This window comes from Misgurnus anguillicaudatus, chromosome 5 (genome assembly GCF_027580225.2).
Source record: "Misgurnus anguillicaudatus chromosome 5, ASM2758022v2, whole genome shotgun sequence".
Taxonomy (NCBI): domain Eukaryota; kingdom Metazoa; phylum Chordata; class Actinopteri; order Cypriniformes; family Cobitidae; genus Misgurnus; species Misgurnus anguillicaudatus.
In genome coordinates this window covers 36,231,216-36,253,460 of record NC_073341.2, presented here as the reverse complement: position 1 = coordinate 36,253,460, position 22,245 = coordinate 36,231,216, and the positions used below count along the sequence as shown (strand labels likewise).

General features: G+C 38.7%; 1 protein-coding gene across 3 annotated transcripts in view; it reads right to left on the bottom strand.

Annotated features, from left to right (window-relative positions):
- pxnb (paxillin b) overlaps positions 1–22,245 on the bottom strand; it is a 28,758-nt gene that overhangs the window by 4,090 nt on the left and 2,423 nt on the right. For 2 of the 3 annotated variants that reach the window (XM_055168365.2, XM_055168366.2), the window contains exons 2-8: positions 3,784–3,992; positions 3,558–3,640; positions 3,245–3,384; positions 2,765–2,957; positions 2,550–2,685; positions 881–2,125; positions 155–421 (exon numbers count right to left, since the gene is read on the bottom strand). In XM_055168365.2, the coding sequence (XP_055024340.2) occupies positions 155–421; positions 881–2,125; positions 2,550–2,685; positions 2,765–2,957; positions 3,245–3,384; positions 3,558–3,640; positions 3,784–3,992 (2,273 nt within the window). The remainder of the gene's footprint in view (positions 1–154; positions 422–880; positions 2,126–2,549; positions 2,686–2,764; positions 2,958–3,244; positions 3,385–3,557; positions 3,641–3,783; positions 3,993–22,245) is intronic. The other variant, XM_055168368.2, reaches the window with a different exon arrangement.

Here is a 22,245-nt window from a genome sequence, read left to right as displayed (position 1 = left end):
GACAGATCAGATATATGAAGAAAAAGATATGGAAGGAAGCAATGAAGAAAAAATAAAGTGATCATAGAAAAAGTTTAATGAAAGATTGAATGGAAACAGAATTATTATTTATATATGTATAAATTTGCAGAGATCAAGGTTCCTTTCCATCTACCTTATCCATCTCTCTGTTGTTGTCTTCCCTTGAGCGTTTAGGGTTGGACATCACAATGACACCTTCTGTTAGCCAATCATCTGACTGTTGCTTTTTTATGCGCTCTTTGCGGCCAATTCCCAGCTTGCCTTGCAGTTCCTCAATAAGCCGGTCCTGGGAGTTGCTCTTATGGAAAATAATGGGGCCCATCTTCCTACGTATGAGGCCATCCCGGTACATAGGGTGGACGTTGGGAGTCTCCTTTGTGCGTCTAATAACTGATTTAAGCTGGGACAGCAGAACAAACCCATTGTGATGCCACATATATCAAGAACAGGTTGAGCATTGCCTAAAAGCAACCCATCAAGAACTACCAGAAATCTACAGAAGCATTAATATGCAGTCTTGGTGCAGAACTGGTTAAAAATGTGATTGTTTCATCATAGATGTGCAACACCTAATTCTGGTTATTAAGGTCCAATGGTGCACAAAAACACAATAGTATTATTGGTTACCATGCACACACTGTAACACTGAAGTTCAGGTCTTTCCGATTCTCCTACAGTTATAATCCAAAATAATAGCAAAATTAAACCTAAATTGAGTGCAGTGTTAGAAACCATTACGTAATTAACTCAACCACGCAACTACATGCTTTATTCACATGCGGTGAATCAAAACACTGCAGGCCTTTTTAGATCAACTCCAACTGCTTCATATCACCAAGCCTTGCAGTTCTATTCGTACATGTCCAGAGGCTGAGATCCTGTCCATTGTGCCAACCGAATGCGCCATTGAAAGATCCATCTGAGCGTCTGGTGTTCCAGGGCAAGACGACGGAGTAAGAGAGTCATCCATCCAACTTGCCTCAGTCATGGGCGTCATGGAGCCATCTGGTCCGTCATATACCATCTTCAACTCCATGTCAGCCCAGTCCAGATCACTCCTGCAGTCCGATTGATCCTCCAGGAGCCCGTCCCCTAACTCACTCTCAGTGTTTGTGTCAGGAAGAATCTCACTGCGATCTACCGCGACTATCGTCTCTTCGTATATCTCTGGTTGCGCCTCCGAGGTAAGCTGTGGACCTGCGGAGACTGCGATTGGAGACTCCACCACCTCAGACTTGCTGAAGCTCATTGCTAGAAGTTTATCCAAAGCATCATCAAGGGATGGTTCAAAATTAGCTGATTCTAGCATAGTGGGTGTATGGGGGTTTTGAGACAAAGTGGGCTGGTCTGATAATGGCTTTGGGCTGGGAGATGAGCCTGTGTGAAGGAAGGGAAAGGGGGAAGTTGCTTTGGAGAAGGAAAGAGGTGATAAAGTTGGTGATTCTGATACTCTTGGAAAAGGAGACGCTGCAGATCTGGGAATAGATGGAACCGGGCTTGATATTGAAGGTTTTTGCTCAACGTTGGATAAATACTGATCCACAGATCCCGGTCTCACCAAAGGACTAAATCTTTCAGGAGTTTTGCTGATGGCTGCTCTTGTTGGACTAGGAGATTTATTCATAGTAGAATAGGACTTCAGGACACAATTTGTCAGTTTCCCAGAGGAGTTCCCCTCTTTTACAGGGCAAAGTTCATGTCCTCCAGGTACAGTAAAAGGCACATTAGTAGTTGTCGGGGTTACAGTCTGGGACAGGACCACTAGAGACTCCACCTGGGAGGTGAGAAGGGAGGCAGAAACATCAATGATAGAATCTAGGTCTAGATCAGATACCGGATAAAAATGTGGACTGGATGTTGCAGATCTAAAAGAAGGGGATGGCTTTGGGAACCCAGAGGACAGTGGAGGTGCAGTCCTTGATTCACCAGATTCTTCCTCAATGTGCAGTTCAAAGTTAACAGAAGGGGAACACCGGCTTGGTTCTGCTGGGTGGATAGGGGTCAAAGGTTTTGACACTGCTGACACAGGAGGTGGATGGATTTCGGCAATGGTAGTGGCTTGTTCAAACAGTGGCTCAGAGTTCAGGGAACCCAAAGAGCTTGGCTGGAGGATATAAAGAGGGTATAGGAGAAGAAAGAGGAGAAAAGATGAAATTGGCAGGTTAGGGAAGGCAGAAAGTTAGAAATAATTAAGAAAAAGCTTTAATGAGATGCATAATACAGCGGTCAAGACGAATAAACATTTTGAATTCAGCGCTGAAGAAATGAGATGAAATTGAATTGATGTCAGTGATAAACAGGCAGATGATTCACAAATAAAAAACAGGTCAGATGAAGACCAGTATATTGCTGAGCAGTATGTTCTGAAAATAGATCACCCAAACAACATAGTTTAGCACAAATTCCCAGACCTGACAGCTCTGGACTTCACACTGTTCATATCTCACACACTCTCAGGACAGATCCATCCGTACACACACAAGTAGACGTGCACACATACACGAACACACAGTAACATTGTTCTGCACCTTAAAATCAGACAGACATGCCATGAGCTCATCCAGTTCTCGTGTCGCAGAGGTGGCTGATATTCTGCCCTGCTGCTCTGAGGGCATGTCCAACTGCCCGTCCTTCAAATCACAAGTCAAAGCACAGGGGCTGGGCCTGTTAAGACAAATTACAGAATCGCATTAAGACCTTCACAAATCAAGATTGTGCATCTACAGGTGTTGTGACCTCTTACATTGGGGAAGGCACAGAGCTCTCCAGCTCGTTCAGAAGACTCTCCACAGTGGGACGTCCATCTTCCGTCCCCTTCGTCCCGTTCCTTTGAGGCTTGTCCTGAACTGCAGGAGTCAGTATGATACCTGAATGGGTTCCATTTTCTTGGATGTAGTGGGCAACACTGCAGGGTGGCAGTGGAGGAGCTGCGTCCTCTACAGACGGAAATCACTGTTCAGTTACAATTGATCTGACGATGGTTTTTCAAATACATATAGTTCACAAGACGACTAAATGTTATTATGCCTACACTACATAAGATACCAAGATGGTCAAACATCACATTTACATATATGCACATATTAATATATTTGAACTTAATATTCAAGTAGTAAAAATGGAAGTTATCGCCATATAGTTTGTATTGCAATCTGATAAAACTCGCTGTATAAAATATACTGAAGTTTTCAATTCTTTGGTTTACAACCATTTATATGTGCACCTGTAGTAGAGAATGACGGGGCGTTCTGCTGGACAGCATTGAGCTCCAAAAGCAGACGGTCCAGTTCAGATAAGTTGCTGCCCAGAGCAGAAGTCATGGCTGCTGCTGAGGAGTCCGAGTGCTTTTGCTTGTTAGGAAAACTGGACAAAATGCGTTTGATTTAGGCAAGAAATAGTAAGGCCATACATTACACCTTGGTAAGGAACACATTGCAAAAAGATGGATCTTAAACAGTTTTGCTACAATATTATTTTAAAGATTTCTGCTTAATGTGGTGGGTGTGACACCACTGATAAAAACCAAACTCTCTTACCTGTAAACGTGGTCTTCTTCGATGTGAGAGGCGGGTGGACTGCTGTCTGGAGACAGTGTGCTTTTATGAGCAGAACCCAAAGACTAAAATAAAAAAACAACAAGGTACAGCCATGAACACAAATATAACATGAACTGTTAAACAGTACTTAAGTCCTCAATTGCTTGTAATGTATTTCCAATGCAACTAACGTTAACTGACCGTCCCAATATAGTTCATGACAAACCTGTTGTGAGGAGTGCTGGGAGTTTGTCCGTGGGGAGTGAGATCCGTTCAGTGCCTCATCTGAGGGTGGAGGAGGCAGGGGTGGAGGGGGGGAGTCATCCTGAAAGAGATGCCCTCCGGTGGGGTAGGAATACGGCGTCTCTTCTGGCAGAAACACTGGGCATTTGGAGATATGAGCGGTGGAAGACTCGAGATCTGCAAGCAATGCGTCTGTGCAGAGAGAAGAAAATCATCATACTTTTCCCTTGATTTGCTAACCTCAGCAGTTGCAAACATATCTAAATATCTCTCAGCTTATCATTTTTTACAGTTTAGTTTCGCACAGATATTTATCAGTGGCGGTCGGTGACTTCTTTTTTGAGAGTGCGCGATGCGAAACTTATCAGAACATGTATTTAGCCCCTCCTGTGTGTTGCTCGTCATGTCAAAATATGTGTTTGTTGCATCATGTGAACCATGTGCATTATGCGTCATATCAAAATATGTGCCTGCTGCTCACGTGTCAAAAGGATTTATGATAAAAGAGACGTTCATACTTCGGTAATCAAAGAAGTATGAACAGGCCTAAAGAAAAGCACTCAGTTAGACAGTAAATCAATGTTCTTCTCCTGGAACGTGAAACTGTTTCCAAACACAGATGTGCAGTGTTTGGACGTGTGAGTCAGTGAAACATCCCAACCTTTCTAACCATCTTTAATCATGTTGCTAAATAAAGTTCCTCAACAGCAATAGCAGCCAGTCCTGACACCAGCCGCTGCTCCAGACCTTACAACCCTGCTGCCCTCACAATCCTGAAAAACCAGTTGGGATGCAAATGGCCATGCAAATTTTTTACCATACTGAAATCTCAGATGCCAATATTTGGTGGTTTAATTTTTACTCATGCAAAGTCTCTGTTAAAGTACAGCATTTCTTATTTATTATTGTTAATAACTGTAAGTAGGTGGAAATTTCAGAATTGTCACATCCATATCAGAGACATTTCATGTCCATAATAAAAAATGTAATAAAATAAATACAGGGTTCCCACACCTCAGTTAACTTCAAATTCAAGGACCTTTCAAGGACTTTCCAGGTCAAATACCCTCTAAATGTGGGGACACATTTCAAGTGAGAGCAAGGTTACATCGTATTACCTTTTAAGATAAAATGTTACAGTTCCCTTTCGAGGGAACTCGCCCTGCGTCACTGCGGTGACACTTTAGGGACACCTCCAGGGGTAAGTGCGTCTGAATGTGTATATCAAATTTAACCAATGGTGAGGCTTAACGACAAAGACAGGGTGATGCGGGGGCCAGGAAGTATATCACTATCTGAAATATTGCCAAAGACGGCGTTACAGGGACGAAGGAAGTATGGCAAGGGAGACGCAGCGTCTCGTTCTCTTCAAAGGGAACAACAATTACATACGTAACCCGAAACGTTTTCATGTGTCAAACACAACTATGCAAAAAAAGCATTTTGGTCTGAATCAACATTTGCATACAGAAGATAAAAGCATTTATAGTGAACAGTTTAGCATGTGTGCTTAAAAAGTCTAGAATTTTTATGATATTATCCTACACTACACAGAGAATAATATGGATTTTTTTCCAGAAAACTTCTTGCATAAAATAGCTTCAAGCACTTTCAATGAACTGTATCCATGTATGTATATTTTCAAAAACATCCCAGGGCCTTGTATCCCCCCCCCAGATTCACAAACTTTCAAGCATTTCAAGGACCCGTGGGAAATATTAAATGTTCTTTGAATAGCTGTCCCTTCTCCATTTGTTGGGTATTGCTTCTGGTTTGTGTCTTTAAATTCACCAAATTTAAAATGGTACACAGCATAATGGAGTGGGGTGGGGTGTACACACCAAACGCTAATTTCACAATTTGCGCAAGTAGATTACATACAAATAGATCCAAACTCATGCAGGATGATGCGAATGGCACGAATTAAGGAACAAAAATTAGTTGGCGTGATTGCTGCGAAAACTCATGCTTCTCGCCTCAAATGCGTCTTCGTGCAAGTTAAAAATATTTAACTTGAGCAAAAAACTTGCACGACACAAAGTTAAGTCCCGCGAGTAATCTAGAGCGAGGAACGCAATGCTTTGCGTTTGGTGTGTACGCAGCATAATGGTGGTAAATTTACATCAAATTTGTTGCTTTAATTGTGGACAGATCTTTTATTAAACCGTTCTGTCAGCTGGCAGGTTAGATGTCTATTGTGACATAATGCAGACAGCCTGTCAACATGCTTTGTAGTTCATCTATAAATCAAAAGCATAAACAGATTTATTTAATATATTATCTAAAGGATTGAGGTGTAACTTTTTATGATATCATCTAGCACAAACATTATGGAAAGACAGGCAGAGAGACAAACAGATTACACGCTGCGGTCCGAGCTTCAAATGATCTAACCGCAGTGAAATAAAGCTATTACCTCACCCTTTTGTCATGCACACACATTCAATCATTCATCTAACCATCCATCCCCACGGTCGGTCAATAATAGCCTGGCGACATGCAGCCGTCACATACAGTTCAGCAGCAAGAGATCTGCTCTCATGCTAACTGTCGTGACACACGAGCTACTCTTTAAAAACTGGACTATAAATAACATGCTGCTTTGAAGATTAACAACGAAAAGTGTTACGCTGATAATATAATATAAATAATATAAGATAATATAAACTGTGCTGTGTTTAAGCTTAAGAGGGACCCACGTGTGTCCAAAAGAAAAGGACCCCAGTATGTAATAGCCGCCACTGAACAATAGAGCTGATACAGACCCAAAATAAACTTGAATTATATGTGGTTTTTGGCAAAATAACATGTGATATATATATGATATTCATCATGTAAGCAAATTTAACAGTGATTACAACAGTTTTAACAGTTTATGACATGCTTTAGTCACAAAAAAACAAAAAAACAAAAAGCACATTGGTTTGCACTTGAGAAAACCAAATAAAGCATTGGAAATTTAATAAATGCACACCAAAAATAAATAAAAGAATTGTCGTATTGCAAAATTTCAAGAACACATCGATATATCAATGAGATTGTATCAGCACTGCATGATTTATTAACGTTTTAACCGTTTTTAATGCTTGCTAAACGTCTCACTCTTGAAGTCACTCTATTTTTACCCTTGAAACGCTGTACTGTCATCTGCTGTGTGGTCCACAAGTTCACAAGTGTCAAAATGCCAACACACGCTGACTTACATGCAACAAAATTTATACTGGTAGGACAAAAAAGTGTGTACTCACAGAATTTAGAGTGTATACCAGAGGTTATTCCAATCCAGAGTCACACCTGAGTGTGAACACACGAGTGAGTGTGTGTATGAGAGAGAGAGAGAGAAAGAGAGAAAAAGAGAGAGAGTATGTGCGAGTGAATGAGAGAAGAGAGGAGGTGTACAACCCTTTAACCCTTTCCCCTCCTAACAGATACTCTTTAAAACAGTGTTTCTCAAACCTTTCGACGTGCCCCTCCCCTCTGTGTATCCTGACATAAAACTCTCTCAAACGTAGAATTTACATTAAACAAAAAATAATAAATGATACAATGCAGTTATGTTGGTTAGGAGCCTTATTTCTCTGAGGTTTAATTGCACAGAATTTTTGATAAATGTATTTTATAAAATGTCATAAAACTGGACCCCCCGGTACCATCATGTGCCCCCCTGCTTAACTCTTTCCCCGCCATTGACGAGATATCTCGTCAATCAAGAGAAAACGCTTCCCCGCCAATGACGAGTATTTCCGTCTTTCCGCAATACCCACTATTGCGGATTATCCACTAGGTGGCGCCCTTCCGCAACTTTTTAAAACCGGAAGTATTGCCCTATGGCAAGCTGCTGCATGTCCGTGTCTGTTTAAAAGATCGCTCTGAATGGGATCTCTATGAAAAGTCCGCCACAAAAATGGAATTATCTCTGCTTTTTGCTCAAAATGTGGTGTTTTTGCAGAAACCTACCCATATTCAAAAGCTGATTACAAAAGAACTACTCAAGGTAGGATGAAACGTTTTTTTTGTTTGAAAGCAGAGGGTCTGTTCTTTCATTTGGTATATTGTGTGTTTATATATTTGAAGAAGAACATTTTCTGGAAGGCATTAAACTTTTGTGAAAATCATGAAAAACGCTGGCTGGCAACTTTTTTTTAAAAACGCTGGCGGTGAAAGAGTTAAAGGCACAAAAGAGGATGTTTTGTTTTATAATTTTTTGCAATATTACTTGAAACTGTCTTTACTAACCGATAAAAGACTATTTATTAGGTGCACTGAAAGTAATAATATTAATATATGTCATCTGTGCACAAAGTAGGGCCTTAAAGGAATAGTCTACTCATTTTCAATATTAAAATATGTTATTACCTTAACTAAGAATTGTTGATACATCCCTCTATCATCTGTGTGCGTGCACGTAAGCGCTGGAGTGCGACGCTTCGATAGCATTTAGCTTAGCCCCATTCATTCAATTGTACCATTTAGAGATAAAGTTAGAAGTGACCAAACACATCAACGTTTTTCCTATTTAAGACGAGTAGTTATACGAGCAAGTTTGGTGGTACAAAATAAAACTTAGCCCTTGTCTAAGCGGATTTAAAAGAGGAGCTATATTTTATGGCGTAATAGCACTTTTGGGAGTACTTCGACTCGCCTGAAAAGTCCGCTCGCCTTCTCACTCTCATAATGGGAGAGGGAGGGTGTTACTGCGCCGAGTCGAAGTACTCCCAAAAGGGGTATTACGCCATAAAATATAGTTCCTCTTTTAAATCCGCTTAGAAAAGCGCTACGTTCCATTTTGTACCACCAAACTTGCTCGTATAACTACTCGTCTCAAATAGGAAAAACGTTGATGTGTTTGGTCACCTCCAACTTCATCTCTAAATGGCACCATTGAATGAATGGGGCCAAGCCAAATGCCATCGAAGCGTCGCAGCGCGCTCCAGCGCCCACGTGCACGCACACAGACGACAGAGGGATGCATCAACAATTCCCAGCCAAGGCAACAACATACCTCAATATTGAAAATGAGTAGACTATTCCTTTAAGAACCAATGCTTTTCTAAGCATTGGTTCTAAGCATTGGTAACAAGGTGGTGTGTTAATTTTAACGGCATCTAGTGGTGAGATTGCAAATTGCAACCAACAGTTCATCCCTGAATTTCAAAACGCATAAGGTCTATGAAACAACGTAGGGAAGAAACGCGCTTTATAGAACAGTTTGTCCATTTAGAGCATCATGAAGGGGACCTGCGGTGTATAAACAACTCATTCTAAGGTAATAAACAATACAGTTCATTATAGGCACTTTTCAATTGCATATTACCCCATGGTTTGGGTCAGGTCGGGTCAGCTCACCTCACTCTGGCTTGGTTAGCTTTTCCATCGAGTTTAGTAACACTTCGAAATGGGAGGGATTATTTGTCTGTCTACTGCTGTGACATCATACATGTGAGAGCGTCGTTGTACATTCCTATACATTTATTTATTTCAGTCCGCCACAAAATTAAAATTGACCACCACAAATAAATGTTTGGACATGGCGTTTATCACTACCTCTGTCTCACATGACAGTTTCTGCACAAACACCAGTGGTGTCGGTCGACGCGCTCAGCTGAGCCTAAATTAAGTTGCATTTAAGCATATATGCGGACGTACGTGTTGCGAATGTGCAAGTCTGGAAAAAAACTGTTATGGTGTCCCTGATTCTCAACATGTGGATGTTTTTCATCGCTAAAAGGGAGTTTAGGAACTTACAGCAAAGCACAGATGACAACAGGTTTAGCATGAAGGTAAAGCTAATCTTTTATATTATAGCGATGCCGCTGGTAGTGACCATTCTCTCAGACCAATCAGTGATCTACAGTGTTTTCGCGTCACATTTTGGTATCAGCTCGACTGAGGTTGTACTAAAAAAAGTATCGGGTACTATGTATTGCACTATGGAAAAGCCCCCAAAGGTAAGACAACCCGACCCAAACCGTGGGGTACTATGCAATGGATAAGGTCTTTATACACCACTGATAATAAGGTTCTGGGTATATGGTTATATATTCTATTGCATTTCTGTCAAGAGATCCTTTTTAAAAGTTACACAATGCACCTTTAAACACACACACAACCATTTTAAGTCCTCAGTGCAAGTCTATAAATCAAAAGGTTTATAAGATATGGACTGGAGACTATACAAACTTTCTCACTCTTTCATGTCACCAGACTCAGAACATACAGCACATGGTCCATACATGGAAGTTGTAGGACACGTTGAATATTCTTTTACTCTCATGAGGCTCCTTCTGGGAATGTTTGACTGCTGATGTCGGCAGCAGTGTGGTGGGCCTGTGATGCCCACGCATGTGACTAAATCGGACATTGTGAGCTTGTTCAAATAAAACCTCCTTCGAAAACATGCATGTAAAGCAAACCAGTGCGAGGGATTTTTGTATACACTGCAAAAAAAAACTGTGGCTGTCTAACAAGATCCACGTTTAAACCATGGCCGCCTTACAGCATGGCAACATATAGCTGGTCTATTTAAAGCATAGAGATGAACGTCGCAAACTTACTGAAAATAACCTGAACAGCTCCAGAAGGGCCGCACCTGGTGCTTTGCGCTCACCACGGCCATTAAAACCTTAAAGAAGGCCTATACTGTCAATTCCACACATACCTTAAACATTTCGTGTTTAAAGGTATACAGCAAGGGAAAAACTATGCTGATAGATGATTCAAATAATTTAATGAAATTAACCATATAATAATAAAGTGAAATAACAAATATATAAATATGAAAAACTATTATAATTAAGTTTGTTTAACATATAGTTAAGAATACATTTCAAGGGCAAAGAATACAGAAGAGAGTCAAGAGCGCTTGTTCTGCATTTATAACAATATTTTCCATTGGAACAAAAGGCATGGAGGCACAGGGACAGGATATCCTCTTTAGACACTGCTATCCTGTTTTGGGTGTAGCTAGATTTGTAAGAGCAAAAACACTCCCTAATGCTTATCGGTATGTATATAAACCATTAATGTGGGTGATTATGTTGAAAGGTGACAAAAACAGGTTTTAAAAAGACTTCAAATGTCGATGATATAACAGCTGAATGACCTGCAAACTCTCCAGCAGGTGGCAGTGTTGAGTCTGAGGTTCATCGTGTGGTGGGTTTAGTGATGCTGTGTATGTAGACCGTAACGGAGTGGTAAGTTAACTCCATTAAGAATGCAAACAGTGGTGTGAAGCCAAACTTAAACCCTATCCAGCACACAGTGAATGTCTACACTCACTGGACGCATACTTAAAGCGTACGTCACTCTTTTAGATCAGCATCAGGATGACAACAAGCTGAATTTTGTGCATAAAACAATCAAAAAAATCTGCCAATGGGGTAAGCAAATTTTTCTGGAAAAATGTTCAAGATTGTTTTGCTTACCCCATTGGCAGATTTTTTTGCTTGTTTTATGCACAAATCACTTAAATTTTATATTTTTGGTCTAAAAACTAGAATTATTTTCTTGGGTTGTTTTGCTCATCAAGAAAAAACATCTTAATTAATTTTTTTTTATATTTTTACTGAAAACAAGACACAAATACTAAGAACATTTTTCTTAAAAATCATTTTTTGCAGTGTACTACAAATATACCCGTACAACTTGTGGTCCACATTTAAAGAAATTTGCATTTGTTATAACCATGGAATGACAAAAATATTCTGGGTTAAATACAAAACAAACTCTGATCAACAATGTTGAGGACATATATCAATTAAAAACCTCTGTTTTTAGTGTATTGCTATTCCATTAATGCTTTGTACCCAGAACATTCCTGTGTTAAATTACCCGAAACATACTTCATGTTAATCTAGTTACATTCCTGTGCTTAACTGACCAGTGCTGGATGATTTAAGCATGCAAAGCTAAGAGAGGTTTATGAAAACTACTCTGAAATCTAACACAAATTCATTTGAATAGAGGTCAGGTGCACCATTAAAAAAACATATCTCAAGACATCTGCTTGTTTGTACGCATAATGTTTTTCATTATGGGGTCGTCTTACACTTGATCTTAATCTTGAACAAATCTGAACGAAAAAATTCCACACATTCCATCAGAGAGCTACAGAAGAAAGACTATACAGAGGAGAGAGAGAGAGAGAGAGAGAGAGAGAGAGAGAGAGACATGTGGGCTGAACTGTGTCAGTGATAGGAATGTAGTCTCACAGTCTCACAATGGCTGGTGTTCATTTCACTGCTGCGATCCCACCCACCTATATTAAGAATTACAGTAAATGTGAAGGCACCACAGTCCCAACACAAGACCATTGAGTTCATATCTTCACAGAAAAGCATAATGTCAAAGTCAGATTAGCCGAAGTACAGCACAATTTATCGTAAACCCCTTCACATCATGTGAATCTGCTGAGCTGTGGTCAGTGAGAAGTAAACCCTCCAAGAAATAGCCGTCATTACACCAACTAGACTAACTTTAGCCCTGACATAAGAGTAACCCACTTCAAGGTGTTTTCATTAATTTACTTTATTTAATTTATCTTTGGGCTAATTTTGCCTTAGTTTTAGCCTAGACGTCTGTGTCTGGATGACTATTTAACGTCTTCAAACGCAGAATTGCTTGTTGGGACTCCTGTGGTGACAATGTCTGTCTGTTTATGACCGGACGAAACTCTATACCATCTAACCAAACTTACTCTGATATTTATAACCGTGAGGCAGGAGGAGGAGTTTACAGGAGAGAACAAGAGGACTGCCGGTCAGAAGACAAAAAATAAAAGCAGATGTATTTACAACACCACCACGAAAAAATGATCTTAATGCTAGCTGGCAGTCAAACAAAGACGTTTATATGAAGGGTTCCAACGGAGACGATTGATGCACAAGAAAAACAATTTGAGCCGACCCCACCCCTACAGAAAGTTGACACCCGGGATCCAAAATAAAAGCTCTTTCCTGCGGTCTGGGGGTCCCGCTGCTATTCTAGACACCGACGTGTGTACACATCAGGAAGAACGTCCAATAAAATCGTACGCACATGAAGTTCAAATCTGGTTGGCTAGTTATTTAGAAAGCCCTGGCTGACCCTCTGTCTGATTTTAAACCGGTGTTGTACACCACAGACATCTCAGAAAAGACCTACACGAGACAACCACTAGGCATTACAACATTTTACACATTCAGGGAGATTTTACAGGGAGTATCTCCCTGATTCACTCATGTCATGTGGGAAGAATTTTGTTGTTATGGAGTTCTGGAACATGCAAGGCCATCAGGAAAACAATCAGCTCTGTGTCTCAGGCCAGACGCCCTGCCAAGGGAAGAGAAAGGGGGTGCGGGGTGGGCGCTTTAGATGGACGTGAAGGGAAACAGAAAGAGAACCGGCCATTAGAGAGCGGTATGGCAGGAAAGTGTCCGAACGTTTACATCTAAATCACCTCATAACAGCCGGCAAACACATGGCAAAGCATCGCTTTGATGATCCCATTAAAATGATCCCACCTCTCTACAACATAATTGAGAACAGATAGGCCAATATTCTGGAATATTGAGTCAGTGAGACGCTCCAATAAAGCCAGGAACATTGGTGAGATAATCTTTAATAACTCATGTGTGGCATTAAAGGGATAGTTCACCCAAAAATGAAAATAATGTCATTAATGACCAACCCTCATGTCTTTCCAAACTCATAAGATCTACATTCATCTATGGAAACACAGTTTAAAATGTTTTATATTTAGTCCGAGAGCTTGTTGATCCTTCATTGAAAATCTACGTACGGTATACTGTCCATATTCAGAAAGGTAATAAAAACATCATCAAAGTAGTCCATGTGACATCAGCGGGTCAGTTAGAATGTGTTGAAGCATCGAAAATACATTTTGGTCCAAAAATTAGGGCTGCGCGATTAATCGTTTTTAAACCAAAATCACGATGTGAATGAACGCGATTTTCGAATCGCAAGAGCTGTGATTATTTCGATTCAAAACTATCAAATATAACAATCATCTAGTACGCAGTTTTTGACAGTTCGCTTCATGCGCATTTTACGTTTGATGCAGTTTAAACCAATAGAGTGCATTAACACTGAGGTGCTGACTACACGTCAGATAACACCATTTGGAAACATGAGCGCGAGCGAGCAGCAGTTCAACTCCTCAACAAAGTGTACGCTCATATAATTTCGCGATGCGGAAAACACGGACAGAATTGCGAAATGCATACAAATGAAATTAACTGCACAACGCGGAATGTCATGAAGTTGGCAGATTTTGAATTCAGTCATTTTAAAAACCCATTATAACTCATTAACCGGCAAATGAAAGGACAGAAATGCGCGAAAACATTTCCCCTTTGTGTAATGTTGGACTTAAAGAAAGATGTATATACGTCCGTTTCTCGTCATGCATCGCAAACAATGACAAGCGCCTCATCAGACTATAAGCAGGTTTCATTAAAGCCCGGAACACAGCAGACGAAACAGGTACATTATACTTTCTTGCACGCGCACATTTGCACTGCTTTGAATATTTACAGGCACGAGGGTTTATGAAGCGCGCACACAGAGAGCAGTCAGCACACGCGTGATCACTAAACTTAAGTTTTCTTTCTTGAACATTAACAGCTGGATGTTTATCAGTAGGCTGTATTGAAGCAGAGCAGTTTTAAAGCTGTCTTGTGTCTTAAAGTGACAGTAACCTGGTGCTTTCTGTGTCAGAAATGTTTATTACACACCAAAAATTAAAATCACTCCTTAACTCTTAACTGAACAAGCTTCTGCAGCTCCACATTTAAAATCCTACAGTGAGGACTGTGCAGTCTTTTATTTGTATTTTTTGCTTATGTTAAATCATAGATTCTAATAACTAATATATTTACATTTATTACAGATGCCTGAAAAGTAAAACAAGATAAGTATAGTCTTATGATTAAAAGAAAAAACTAAACATTTGCTTGTCAGAAGCATTGTTGTAGTGACAGCCAAAATACATTGGCCTATATGTTATTTTAAATAAAACTTTCAATAATTTTGTGTTAAATTGTATTTTAATGTTCTTAGATAAAAAAAAGTTTGTCTGCAGAAGAGCAAAGTCCTGCAGACAACTTGGTACAATGTTTAAGAGGTTTTAAATAAACAGGAGCACAGCATCTTTCTTTGGTGCTATTAAACCACCACAACAAACCTGGATATAGCTCTTTTATTATATACTAATGAATCGCACTTTAAATCGCGAATCGCAATTTTAATCAGAAAAATCGCAATTAGATTTTTTCTCCGAATCGTGCAGCCCTACCAAAAATAACAAAAATTATGACTTTATTCAGCATTAGGTGTGTTCGACCTCATGCGGCGCTGCGCAGACCGATCGGCGGCTGACTTGAAGCAGTGCATTTTGGTTAGTACTTTTGTCCGACTTCAGCTGGCGCTGCAGGCACGTGACTGTGTCATATGGTTTTTAAAGGCGGAGTCCATGATGTTTGAAAGCCAATGTTGATATTTGAAATCACCTAAACAAACACGCCCCTACCCCAATAGAATCTGGACCTTCTGTTGATAGACCCGCCCCACACATACGCAATCCGGCATTTTATTTGATTTGATTGGCTATAAGTGTGTTTTGGTAGACGGCCCGTCTAATTTTCCAAAGCGTTTTTCAAACATCGTGGACTCCGCCTTTAAGTACCGCGAGAGCGTTTCGAGAGTAGCCGGCTAGCTCAGCCGGTGCAGCTTCTCCAGAGCGGCTGCCCGGAGTTGTGATGACGTAACAGCTTTACTTGATTGGTCGCCTCATTGATGACAACGATCACGTGCGTTTCAAGTTTAATCCAACCTTTAGTTTCACTAATAAACATTATAATTTCATGTTTTAAAACAGGAAAAACAACTTTAATATCCTTAAATATGTTATATTGTGTCGTGTAATAAAATAAATATGAAAATAACATACTCTATTGGTATTTTAATAATATATGCTTGTTTCCCGTTATTTTCGGGTATACAGTATAAGCAGCAATTAAAATATTCGATATAAAATGTTTCTGGTTGCAACTTTTTATTAAAAGGTTTGTTTTTATCAAATTCAGCATCTAAGTCACTTCATTTGCGATTACAAACAAGGAAACACGGCGCACACGTCACTACGGCAAGCAGCAGGTGTCCGGCTTGACGGCTCCGTCTTCAGTTCCTCCCTCGACTGCAAGCGGCAAACCTCGCCGATCGGTCTACGCAGCGCCAGATGATCTCGAACACACCTAATGTCTTCTCTTCCGCATCTGTTGTGAAGCACATGCACGAGACGAAAGTCACGTGACTGCAGAAACTAAAAAAAAAACACGCTGGCGGGGAATGAGTTAATAAATGCTGGAAACTATATTGCTCATTGTTAGTGAACGCATATACTAGCATATTCTCTATAGGATCAGCTATATCTAGCTCTGTCTCTAGGGTTTTTTCTCCCTAGGACTTTTATCACAAAGGGTTTTTCTTCTAAGAGTTTTTTCAACTTAACTTTCTTTGATACGTTACATTATTACTCCACTCACTAGTACGGTTTAATCTTAGCTGTACTTTGCTACTTTTTGTCCTCTTTTCTGTGATTTATCTTGTTTTCATTAATTTAAATTTGCTTTGGAACAATTAAACAATTGTCAAAAGTGCTATATAAATAAAATGTAATTAAATTAAATAGCTGTTTGCCTTATCTGTGGTGGATCCATTAAAAATACAAATAAAGTCTAAAGTCCCCTCAGACACCGGCCAGGGTCTCACCTCACTTCCTGAGGAAACGGCTGGCAAAGGAAGTGGCTTTGTGTTGAGCTTTACCAATAAATAATGCCTTTACTGTGGGCTATTTCACAAAAACCCAAACTACACTCTTTTACATAAAAAATAGCATTTTTGTCAAATCAACATATATTTTATGCTACTTTAACTTAAATTAAGTTAAACAATGTCATCTTGTTTTTATAAGTTATGTCAACTACTCACAGGTCAAAAATTTAAATAGTATGTTGAATTGACTTACAAAACTGCAAGCTGTTAAATTTTTTTTTTTACAGTGTACAATGTTTTATTACCTGGTTCTAGAAATCTAGAAATCGCAAACACTCTGCAGAAAACATTTTGCATGTTGTGGTTTTTACTCTTGCATGTCTGAGGTTCTGTTCACACCTGGTATTAACCCTTGTGCATTGTTCACTACCCTTTCGGGTTGTTCGTGTAGAATAAATCTGTTAATCAACCTCAGTACTGATCAAAAAACTACCAAATGTTTACAAAATGTCCATGATTTTAACGCTTTAATTGCCAAGTTTATAAGTGGTGTCAATGATTTGGAGGAAAAAACACACATATTAACCAATTTCTCAATATAAAAGTGATTGTGGACTGGATATTTTTTGACCTTTTTCACAGTCTTGGGCATGCCAAAGATTGCTAAAATCATTGCCTTTGATGCATTTTTAGTTTTTATGCGGCATCAGATTTTATTTTTTCTCCCTAATAGGCTTTATGTCCAGCTGTACTACTTCCTGAACTTCAGCCAGCTTCTTGTTTCCTGTCTGCCATTATTGGACAAACTGATTAATCCATGTGTCTGATTATTGTTGTTGTGACTACTGAGGTCAGGCACACCTGGATTAATCAGTTTGTCCAATAATGGCAGACAGGAAACAAGGAGCTGGCTGAAGTTCAGAAAGTAGTGCAGCAGGGCATAAAGCCTATTAGTTGTTTGTGGCTTTTTTGCCCCATTTTTGCCCTACTCGTGGTTACGAGTCACCCAAAAATATTTTTAATGATATTCGGGTCGCAGTCGGTTGAGTCGTTTGAAATAAATATGCCAATTAACTATTTTAAACTATTACTACTTTAAAAAAAAAACGTGGTCCAGGAAGCGGGTCGGGTACAATGTGGTCCGAGTTGTGTGCGGGTTAATTGAAAACGTCAGTCGGGTGCGGGACACATTGACCCGCGCATCACTGGTACACGAACAACCCGAAAGGGTAGTAAATTTGGCCATGGTATATTGTTAAGTTTTTGAAAAATGTCATTTTAATGGTAAGGAGCGTCACATTTACGGCTGACGTCAGAGGTATTCAGGCCAATCACAATGTACAGATAAGCTGGCCAATCAGGGACACAGCGCTTTTCAGATTGATGAGTTTGACATAAATCAGTGCATTTTAGGAAGACAGTATACTTAACTTGCACTGCAAAAAGTGACTTTCTTACTAAGTATTTTTGTCTTGTTTTCAGTAAAAATATCTAAAAATTCTTAAATTAATACGTATTTTCTTGATGAGCAAAATTACCTAGGAAAATATGTCTAGTTTTTAGACAAAGAATATACAATTTAAGTGAATTTGTGCTAAAAAAAGCAAAAAAAAATCTGTCAATGGAATAAGAAAACAATTCTTGAATTGAGTGTTTATGAAAAAAGTTAACGTTTTGCTTGTTTTAAGCACTAACTTACTTAAAGTTTATATTGACTTATTTTCTTGGGTCATTTGCTCATTAAGAAAATACATCTTAATTTAAGATTTTTTAGATATTTTACTGAAAACAAGACAAAAATACTAAGTAAGAAAGTAATTTTTTAACCATAAACCACGTAAACACATTGTATTATACGAAATACACAAAATAACGTTTTTTTAGCAATGAAATAGGTGCTCTTTAATACCAGGTGTAAATGCACTGCAAAAAATACTTTCTTAATTAGTATTTTTGTCTTGTTTTTAGTAAAAATATAAAAATATCTTAATTTAAGATGCTTTTTTGATTAACAAAATGACCTACACTGCAAAAAATGATTTTCAAGAAAAAAAATCTTAGTATTTTTGTCTTGTTTTCAGTAAAAATATCTAAAAATTCTTAAATTAGGTCTAGTTTTTAGACCAAAAATATCAAATTTAAGTTATTTTGTGCATAAAACAAGCAAAAAAAATCTGCCAATGGGGTAAGCAAATTTTTCTTGAATTTTTCTTGAATTTAGTGTTGAAGAAAAACGTTCAAGATTTTTTGCTTACCCATTGGCAGATTTTATTGCTTGTTTTATGCACAAATATTTTGGTCTAAAAACTAGACTTATTTTCTTGGGTTGATTTGCTCATCGAGAAAAAGCATCTTAATTTAAGAATTTTTAGATATTTTTACTGAAAACAAGACAAAATACTAATTAAGAAAGTCACTTCTCAATCCGTCCTGTTATTTGGGTTCAGTAAGGTTTTGTACATAGATGTTTTGAAATAGAAACGGAGCGATTGACAACATTTCCCATCACTTGTCACCGTCACAGCTGGTTAACATGTAGACCATGACACAGTGTTACATTCACAAGTTTCTTTTGCTGTTTGTCACTTCTAAAAAAAAAACTCAAAGGGCTCTGTGTGTGTGTTTGTTGTTACTGTCTGTGCTCATTAGAAGTGTGAAAATATTTGATCTTTGCTCAGGCAGGATGTGTTTAACCAGGCTGTGCATGAATCGGCCAAATCCAAATGCATTACCAGACGCATTTAGTTAGTTTAGTATAGTTCAGTTTTCCTCTGGAGATTAGAGGCCCAGATGAGGAGCACTATTAAACAACACCTCTATTGTGCACCTGTGTACTATGACCACAACAGCATCTATGTGTTTGTGGCTAAACATCTCAGTTCTGCATCGCTGATATTGCCAAGAGGAGAATAACAAGGTTTATATGAATTCCACTGAGGTAGCTTAGGGCCTGGAATTTAGTAAACACTTGCGATGGCTTTCTTTTTGTCTAATATGCACAAACACATTACACCCATTTAGAAATGATCTGAACATTTGTGTCACAGGTACAAGCGTTAAAATGTTTTTGCATTAAATAATAAAATATTAAAGTAATTGTACAGACTCACTTCTGTTGGGAATTTTCTCACACTTTTCTAAGCATTGACTTTTAAAGGAAAACACCACTGTTTTTCAATATTTTACTATGTTTTTTACCTCAACTTAGACAAATTAATACATACCTCGCTTTTTTCGATACGTGCACTTAATCTTTGTGCAGCGCATCGTAAATGTTATACCATTTAGCCTAGCCCCATTCATTCCTTAGGATCCAAACAGGGATGAATTTAGAAGCCACCAAACACTTCCATATTTTCTCTTTTTAAAGACTGTTACCTGAGCAGTTACACGAGTATGTATGATGGCACAAAATAAAACGTGGCTTTTTTTAAGCAGATAAAAATGAGAACTATATTGTATGACGAAAGAGCACTTCCACCTTGGGTGCAGTAATATTCAGGAGTGATGATGTTACTGCGCCAGAGGTTGAAGTGCTGCAAACTAAGTGCTCTTCCGTCATACAATATAGTTCTCATTTTTATCTGCTTAAAATATCAACACGTTTTATTTCGTGCCATCATACTTACTCGTGTAACTACTCATGTAACAGTCTTTAAACAGGGAAAACGTGGAAGTGTTTGGTGGCTTCTAAATTCATCCCTGTTTGGTTCCTAAGGAATGAATGGGGGCTAACACATTCACAACGCGCTGTACAAAGATTAAGTGCACGCATTAAATTTGTCTAAGTTGACCTTTAACTCATTCCCCCGCCATTGACAAGTTATCTCGTCAATTAAGAGAAAACATTTGCCTGAAAAAAGTGTATGACTTGATGAGTTTTTATGGTAATTTGTTATATCGCAATTATCCACTAGATGACGCTCTTACCCAATTTATTAAAAAACTAAAGCAAAAAATTATGTATGTTTTGATAATCATTCTGAATCTGATCTCTGACTAAATTCCTTCACATAAATGCAATTATTTCAGCTTTTTGCTCAAAATTTTGTATTTTTGAAGTAAAAATACCCATATTTAAGAGTTTATAAACGGAGAAAAAAATAACACGAACGTTTTTTTCCTGTTTTGTTTGTTTGTTTATTGTTTGTTTAAAAGCAGAGGGTCTGTTCTTTTATTTGATATATTTGTATGTTTATTAGGGAAGGTCCAATCAATCGGCTGCAGATCGGTAGCGCAGAGCCACTGTATGCTAAAGTTTGAGTTTGGGGTTTTCTTCACCACAGTCTGATTTATAATCTGAATCAGTTATTGACTCCAACAGAGCTAATAAAGAAATCCACTCAGAACAGCTGGTTGGAAAAACTTCTCTCATTCGTCCCTTGACCTCTGAGTGAGTCAGTTTCCTCCCCCTCTCTAAATGGGTGCAGTTTTAGGGCAGGATCATCATTTTCAAACACAGTACTGCACACACTCGTTCTCCAGCGACACCAGGACGGAGTGATGCAGCTGGGTTTTTTAGTTTTGAACACAATCACTTCTTTCTCCTGCCTGCCAGAGTCTGGTTGTTTAAAACATTGCAGCACACACAGTACAACAAATCTGTGTCCTCTACCTACCAGTGACCTCAGACAGGGTTACATAAAATTACAGGATTACTCCACTTTCATAAAAAATATTTAATAATTTACTGACTCCAATGTCATCCAAGATGTTTATGTCTTTCTTTGTTCAGTCGAAAAGAAATTACGTTTTTTGAGGAAAACATTGCAGGATTTTTCGCCATATAATGGAACTCAACAGTATACAGTTTCAATGTGGTTTAAAATTGTAGTTTATATGCAGCTTCTAATCGATCCCAACAATAGGGCCTTATCTAGCGAAACAATGTCATTTTTGGCTATAAAACAAAAAGTACTTTTAAAACACACCTTCTCTTCTTGCAATAGCTGTGAGACGCGCAAGCGTGACCCCACGTACTATGTAATCATGTCGAAAGGTCAAGTGTTACATAAAACGCACACGTGTGGACAATTTTAAACAATAAACTTACACAAAGACATTAATTAGCATAATTCCACATACAACAATGTCAGAACGGTCTTCTTTTTCCACACTTGTAAAAACTGGAGCGGTAGTTTCGCATACGTCATGCATGACCTTTTGATGTGATTACATAATACTTAAGGTCATGCTGGTGCATCACAAGGTTAGTGCAACAATAGAAGTTGTGGTTTAAAAGTAGGGATGTCACGATTCTCCAAATCATCGCTTCGATTACATTTTTTTCGATTCTAAGGTCACGGTTCGATTCGATTTTTACTTTTTTTAAGAACAGTTTGCTATGCTATTTTTAGACTAGGTTTTTATGAAATATCTGACCTTGAACCTGGAGATTCCCTGCCATGTTAGTCATGCTGCCAGTGGAAAAATATGGTACACGCACATACCTGATAAAACTTCCTGTCAGATGAACATTCCTGTCAGTACTTTGCACCTTAAAAATGCTCTTTTATTACCGTCAGACAAGATTGTGAGACTATACCCCAATAAGTCATGTTTAAATGCTGTTTTCATAACCCTTAAGCAACTGAAATAAGTTGTTGTGAAACTTAAACAGATCTCAGTTCAGAGAAACGACCGGTCAAGGCACAGACGCCGTTCTGCTGTGCAC